The 8,084-nt window shown below is 40.5% G+C and overlaps 1 protein-coding gene across 1 annotated transcript; it reads right to left on the bottom strand.

The window, feature by feature from the left end:
* Positions 1-2,840: 2,840 nt before the first annotated feature.
* LOC108681240 (protein ARV1) lies at positions 2,841-7,176 on the bottom strand. The gene is made up of 6 exons (XM_047883153.1): positions 6,835-7,176; positions 6,162-6,284; positions 5,252-5,405; positions 4,177-4,234; positions 3,409-3,557; positions 2,841-2,970 (listed from the first exon to the last, which is right to left on the bottom strand). Exons 1-6 carry the CDS (start codon positions 6,919-6,921, stop codon positions 2,867-2,869), a joined length of 675 nt encoding a protein of 224 aa, XP_047739109.1. The 5' UTR covers positions 6,922-7,176; the 3' UTR covers positions 2,841-2,866.
* Positions 7,177-8,084: the final 908 nt, after the last annotated feature.

Below are 8,084 nucleotides of genomic sequence, written 5' to 3'. Positions count from 1 at the left end.
ACTTACCGATTTGACAGCGTTTACATTGAGCAAAAACTGCGGTTATAATTAGAAAATGCAAAAAAATGCGAATTCAATTATACATAACATAACATAGTGATGTCGGCTCTGAAGTGTAGGCCTGATGTGGCCTGTCGCCGATTCTTTTCATTTCGTGCCTTGTTCATAGAATCTAAACTCGTGTCATTTGACCGGATCTTTTCATGACTGGCGATAGTTTGAAGAAGCTACTAGACTTCCACCGGGTTCGATAAGGATTTTTCTCTAGAGGCGGTTGAGGGCTTTTCGACTATCTTTTTTATTTTCTGTCCAGCCATTATTAAATGCACGAACTAGATCTCTTGAACGGAGAAAAATACAGAAAAAGGACGGAGAAACATACGACTGAGTTGAGTTGAGTATAGTAAAGTTCCCTCGAAAATTAAGGCTGGAAAAACAAGACGCAAATAAATGAATAAACAAATTATTTATCGCTAGTGCTCCTTAACACTAGTATCGAAGAAAGCTATGACATGTTGGATGAAATAAACGAGTCAAATATTTAATGGCCAAGGACAAACCTTTATGATAAATTTTCATTTAATAAATTCTGAGGATTTTTAAGATAAATAAGGAAGCTCACGAACGAATTCTGATAATTGATCATAGACGAAAAAAGTACTAATTAGACATGGGGTCTTGAAGATCATTGTAATATTCAACAGTTTATTATTGCTGATCATGAAGGTAGTGTAAAAATAAATGCAATTGAGTATGAGTAATACCTGCGAGAGTTCATTGGATATCAGCTGGAACGTATTTAGTTAAGATCGTGTGACAGTCGTCCGGCCCGTAGCCCTGTCGCAGATTTGCATCACTGCCAATTATCAACATTATCCACCAATGATTATAGGAACATTTTCGTCTACTGCCAACCACGTGTTTTTATGATGCTGCTTTGAGTTGCCGAGTTGTTCTCTGTGTTGTTTCATATTCTCAACGCTCTACCATGATCTTATCTTAGGCTCAAAACAATTTGCTCGAAGCTCCAGAAACGGGCAACTAATCACCAGTGAGAACTTGGCAGAAATATATGCCTCAGTGCAATTTTTTAGTTTCTCATCATTTGTCGTGAAAATTTCCGCCTTCGCAGCTGTTCCATGGCTTAGCTGAACAAGAAAAGAAAAAACGGTGAAAAAAATGAGCACATTCACAGCCGATCATGAACATTTTATTAACATTAAAGTATACAAAAAATAACATTTATTTCGATTAAATAGCCGGATAGTGAGTAGAACATGACCGCAAGTTTCTTCCTCGATGGAATAGACTTGAATAGAGTACAAAAAAATAACGACATTGAAAAGGAATAAATTCCACACTAGCCAGTAATCAATACCGATTTGTCAGTATGTGAACGATAAACGTAACGCTTACAATTATAGTGAACAAGCTGAATATTTTTCATCATACTGTAACAGCTTGCAATACAAATCTTGAAATGACATGAAAGATTACAGTTCAAGATGATGCAGATAATAGAATAAATTTGTAGCAAAGCGCTTTCAAAAATTGTGAATACGTATCAGTTTTCTTTCAAACGATGAACACCGCATAAATACCTACTAAATTTACGTATCGAATAAGCACCATCAAAGACACTTTTGTAAAGAGTGCTAACCAAATGTCATGATTTCATATACGATCATTTGAGGAGATCAGTGAACATAAAAATTTTCACTAACAATAGACACAAAACATACATCTATTTTACTGTACCGATGAGCCATAGTTCCGATCAGAGACACTTTTGTAAATGAGGTTAGGAAAACATCATGAATTCACACAAGCACATCTCAAGAGGTCAGAAATAAGAATATTACAACGGCATAAAGGGAGCGCGACGCGCGAGGCACATTATGCAGGAAAATCGAGGCGTTTTATGCGCAGCCGCCGAGGTGGCACGTAAATAATATCCGTTCTGTCTTTCCTGGCTGCCATTGCAGGGCTGGCAATCGTCCCGACATGGAGATTTTTAGCTGTACAAGGTTGGAAATAGACCAGACCGGCGGATATTCCTGTAAAAGGACTATCCTGTCTTCGATAACATTGCATTCTTTGAGTAACTAGCATCGTATATACAATAGCGCGATGTACGTCATTGAATTTAGTTATTCGATAAAATTAATTACACAAGATATTTTGGTACTCAATCTTATTCGGATGATGGAAAGGAGAGAAAGAGGATGGAAGCTGCGATATCAAAGTGGAGCGTATAGTGCATGAGCAACTTTGAGCCACTAATTTTTTCCAGCTAGGTTCGTTGCAGAGGTAATGTCACCAACCCAACCATGCATGAATTTTCAAAGGTAATATCATCAACCCAACCATGCATGAATTTTTTTCAGAGGTAATTTTACCAATCCAACCAATGAATTTAACAACCCAACCATGGGCGAGCACCGCGCTGGACACGAGGGCGCTGGTGCGGGCAGACGCCCTCGGTATGAGGGGCGTCCAAGAGTGGACGAGGGTGAGCACGGCGCAGGTGAGGGCAGACGCCCTCGGTATGAGGGGCGTCACGAGCAGACGAGGGCGAGGCGCAGGTGAGGGGAGACGCCCTCGGTATGAGGGGCGTCCACGAGCAGACGAGGGCGAGCACGGCGCAGGTGAGGGGAGACGCCCTCGGTATGAGGGGCGCCACGAGCAGACGAGGGCGAGCACGGCGCAGGTGAGGGGAGACGCCCTCGGTATGAGGGGCGTCCACGAGCAGACGAGGGCGAGCACGGCGCAGGTGAGGGGAGACGCCCTCGGTATGAGGGGCGCCACGAGCAGACGAGGGCGAGCACGGCGCAGGTGAGGGGAGACGCCCTCGGTATGAAGGGCGTCACGAGCAGACGAGGGCGAGCACGGCGCTGGACACGAGGGCGCTGGTGAGGGCAGACGCGGCGACCACGGCGCCCGCCTCAGCTCTGCCGCGCCCGGTCAGCCCTGCCACGACAGCACCGAAATCTTACCGACGTACGACACTTCTTCATTACGGTAAGATTAAGAAGTACTTATAGTGAAGACTCGATTCTGTGATTATCAAATGTAATTTAGATAATTTCTGTGAATGATTTTGAAGATCAATCTGAAAAAATGATGAAATATAATCAAATATTGAAATTTCCCCAGAAAATCGATCTGAGAAGAGAGGGATGCAATGTCGGAATTGCCTTAATTTGCGATTGCTGAATCTTTCTTTTTTTTTCGAAAATTGCCCGTTCACTGAGATGTGTTCCCTTGAAAAAAAAAAACTAAGAAACAAGGTGGACGAGAAAGTAAAGTGCTAAGATATCTAGAATTAGGTTGCATGAGGAAAACAATCCGTGAGTCCGTTGAAGATTTATTAAAGCTAATGTGTAACTGAAAAATTCGACTTAATACCCGAGAGCGCGAGTGTAGCAGTGAGTGCAGTGTAGAGAGCAGCGAGGGCGCAGTATAGCGGCCACTGCGACAACTGCCACACTGTCGCTGGCACGTGCAGTGCTGTGCTAAACTGCCCGATCACTGCACACCTACTGCAATCCTTCAAGCTGCCGAGACGTACATTATTTTATTTTCAGTCCTTATTTATGTAGAAAATATGAAGATATCACGCAAGCTGCACATAAATAATACAGCATATACACTCAAAAAAGTTTATCACAGGGGGACATTTCAATATAACAATTAAGAAAGTAAATAAAGGGGAAAATCTGACATGAAAAATGCAAGTGTTTTGAAAACTCAGACTATAATAAAAAATAAATACATAAATAAATAACTGGGTGGGAAATTTGAATGAAAATTTCATCTCATAGAATCAGAAAAAGTATAGAACGGGACGGAACAGCAGGCTGTCACGATATATCAAGTAAAGAAACGATCGATCAAGGCTGAATTTTAGGACGAATATAGTGATTCTGATACGCACCTAATTAGGTTACTAAGTACAATTTCTGTGCCGATTAAACTGGGATTATCTAACAACACTTTTCTTTAACGGGCGACTAAGTTCGAAAAAGAAGGAAAACTTCACCCGTGAATTCAGCCACTGAAATAATTTAAGAGCACTTTTCACTAAGAGAAGGGGATATATGAAAAATCAACATAATATAATTAATGAATTCGGTATCTGTAGATACGGTAAGATTAGGAAGTACATGTACTCACCTCATGGCGTTGCGACAGCGACAGTAGAAGTAGATGAACAGAATGTGTATCAACAACTCTGGTGAGAGATAAAAATTATTGATTAAACAAGTTAAATTTCCATTTGGATGATAGGTTCTCCAAATTTGTAGCTATTCACTATGCGTTGTGAGCAGAATAAGCTGGACAAAAATATGAAATTGAATAAACTTCATGCACCCAGTTTATGACATAATGATACACATTTCCAATTGAGTTAAATTAAATTAAATTCATGTTATAAGCGGGCAAGACGAAGCTTAGCTTTGCAGCAGCATATGTTCAGTATTTAAGTACTTATATCATTAGTCTGCTTATATCGCAAGTTCACAAGGAATTTAAAAGCAAAGAAAACGCAAAGAAAACGCCGGGTTTCTGAACACCGTGGCAGGAGCTATCGTTCTAACTTGCCTCTCGCCAAGCCTCCTCATTCTTCCGTGCGCCTCCATGCTGAACAGTGCGACGTGGCTGTATCTGAGAGTGATTTCAGGATACTCGGTTCCACTTCTGGCTGCTCGGATTTGAGAATTTTGGAGTCTCTACATATCTTTAAACGAAAACCATGTCTCAATAATGCCTTTAGCTCATATAATCTGGAAATAGTAAATCGCTAGGATTTTATATTCTTGTCGTACCCCTAGGACTAAGTTGTTCATAACTAGTCCTGTTTATTTCGATAACATGTTAGGTCTTGTTTAGGTTTTATGTCTGTCTTTGAATTTTGACTTTTAAAGTGATTTTATTCATTTTTAGTTTAGTCGAACTGATGATGGAGCTGGACTCCGATACGTTTTCAATATCGATATGGTGAATTTTCTTGGCGTTTTCTTTGCTTTTAAATTCCTTATGTTCAGTATTGAAATGCCTAGCAACTTACGGACCATGCAATAAGTCCAGCAGCTATCTCAATCAATCGTCAGTTATGGAAATATCGGGTTCCAAAGGCCGGATCCCTTGTGAATCAAGTCACGAAAAGTACAAGAATCGGCAACAGGCCATGGGCCTATTTCTTAAGTGTTCTAATTAAAATTAACAAGCAGCGATTGCGAGATCGTACGTGAGGCAGCGAGGAGACACATGAGGTAGAAGACGGTCTCCTGTCTGTATGAGTCGCAGCGCGCAGGCTGTGATTGTGGGCATACGGTTGCCCAGTTGTAGTATCCACCGCTCAGCGCCACGCAGGCCAGGGCTTTCAGCAGGCCTCCGGCACTCTACGTCACAGAGACGACTCTTGAATTAATTGGAGATTATTATCAAGTAAAAAGTATTCTCTGAGTTATATACATGCAGAACTAAAAAAAAATAATCAAAGGCGACTTTCTTGATAACGTGTTATAATCAGCATAAAATCCTGGTATGCATTATATAAGGAATTAAGACTCCCAGTATTCCAAGGGCGAAAAATGTAGGAACTTGTTATGAGAGCTGCAGGTAGGATCCAGTATTTGGAGGCTGGAATTATGAAACTAAATAGATACGCATTTTACAGATTACGTACATTAAAAAAATGTTCGAAATTCATTGAACCAACCGAGAGGGTCTGAGAGACCATAAGGAGTGAAAGTGTTCTAAAAGAAGAGAACCAGCGTTTAAAGAAAGATCGAAGTAAAATCTGGTCAAACGATAGGATACAGGTCATGAATGATATCCAATTTACTTCTACCATTACTTGTATACTTTTAAGCAGGTTACTGCTCCTATGGGTAAACATTAAAAAACTTTCCCTCTGTGTCAGTATTTCTCAAGCATTCGACACATTCATATGATCATAAAACTATCCTCAATCTCGCATTTTATCGATCGGGAGCCTAGATGGCTTCACCAACAATTCTCTGCTACCATCCTTTCTCCAACCTAATAATAATTTTAGTTTCATGTTCAATTTCATCAACAAGTTTTTCTTTTCTAATCTTTATAGTCTCATTTCTACTTCGATTGCCTAGCAACGATGAGCATGACAGCCTCACGGTAGCGAAGTCAGAGTTATGCAGCGCGTGTCGGTAGGCTGAGTCGTCGAGCAGCAACATGTCTACCATCACCACGCTGGCCTCACACTCCACATAGCGATCCACCACACCGCCACACTTAACCTGTTGATAAATGAGTACCTGGCTTGTGTTGTGTAATGCAATAAAATGCTTCTGGCGGGTTAGAGAGCCAGCGATTGTCGTGCATCCAGCTTAGAAACTGATCTATCAAAAATTGGGCCAATCACTCAATTCTTTCTCAAGTCGCCTTTATCAGGAGGGGCAATGCACTCACACCTAACCAAATAGTTTAAAGACGTGCTACGTGACTTGGAGTCCTGCCGTGAAAGGTTAGTCAAACAATTCACCTTGTTCTTAACATGATTTACGAGGATAACAGCTTGAGATTTTACCGGCAATAGCCAATGGATTGATTTTTTTTTTCTTCGAGACGACTTGCCTTGAGTAGAGGTAGAATGTTCACATACCAGTGGTCTACCTCCAAGTTGTTTAAACTCTTTACGTTATGAAGATGAACTACGTAGGAAAGTTAGATATTATTTTTAAATATAACTATAACATAGCAAATATACAATCTGCAGCCTATTATCAGTTCGTTTTGAGCTCATTTTCACCAAAAATAAACCTTCAGGATTAAATACGCAAGACTCACGCATTCAGTGAGTTTGATGTACTGGTCTGCAGCCATCTTGTAAAGAGAGGGGGCCTCAGTGAGGCACTGGATGCAGCGGTAAGCCATGGCGTCAGGTTGTTTAATGTGAACTTGGAGAGAATCGTACGTTATTCCAAGGGCAGTAACGTTTTCGGCGCATTTAGATATTTTGTTGTGAGGGCTTAGGATAGGTTTTAATGATGCAAGGAAAATATTGCTTGCACTTTTTGAGATCGATTATTGATTTCAGGTATCATAACAATTATCCAGATCAATGATAGGTTTAAAAGTTTCTAATTCACCAAATTGCTTTTAAACGATATGAATCGACAAGATTATTGGATGCTCTGACATTGGGAAGAATGAAAGGATATTTAAATTTCACAGTATTTCATCGTTAACAATTCAAAACAGTACACAGTAATTCACAGTAAAACAGTAATTCATCGTTAACAATTCAGTAAGTTACCGTAATTTACGATGAAAATTGTAAACTTAAAAATGTGCAACGTCCTCGAGTTGCTACACTCAATAGTTTACGTATAACTCAAGTTGAAAGTTATTTTCCCGGAGAGTGACATACGGCGGTAGAGGGTTAATCGTTGTCAATTTGCGTTGTTAGACATTTAATTCGGTTAGTAGCTTCAGTCTTTCCACTAATTACATGCAAAAAGTTTGGGATACGAAATTTCAACAATGAAGTTTTGAAAGGGAAGGTGCAGTTTTTAAGCGATGTAATTAGCTACTGGGGATGCCTGGGGGCCGTAGCCACTCCCCAGAACGACGGTGTTTCTCCCGCCATTCCCCCCTGAGGCTGAAAAAGAGCACTACACTTAAATAAATAAGTGGGACCATATTCAAATAGCGATACACTGTTTAAGAGAGCTTGCGTGGGTAATCTTCATCCAGTTTGGCCCAACAAAAGTAAGCATCGGTGATACACGTTTTCTCTGCTCTTTCTGTGAGCCAGAATGAGTCGTAATTTAGACAACATGACCCACTAGTTCTTCTGGGTTTAGTGAAGACGATGGTTCAGAGCAGGTAAGCTGAAAATCCCGATTTTTAGGTTGTGGATGCAGATGAATACCAGTCGCTGTTAGTAGTGGACCACCTTTAGTTGCTCTCATACATTCGAATACTGGATGCAAAAATCTTATGAAGTCAATAGAAGGATAATGAAATATTATACGAAGATTTCTCGCCGCACATATTTGTATGTTTCAAAACATTCCAGAAAATATGAACTAACT

The sequence above is a fragment of the Hyalella azteca genome, unplaced genomic scaffold, assembly GCF_000764305.2.
Source record: "Hyalella azteca isolate HAZT.00-mixed unplaced genomic scaffold, Hazt_2.0.2 contig12153, whole genome shotgun sequence".
Taxonomy (NCBI): domain Eukaryota; kingdom Metazoa; phylum Arthropoda; class Malacostraca; order Amphipoda; family Hyalellidae; genus Hyalella; species Hyalella azteca.
The sequence above is the reverse complement of the archived record's forward strand: the minus strand, read 5'-3'. Positions and strand labels throughout refer to the sequence as shown.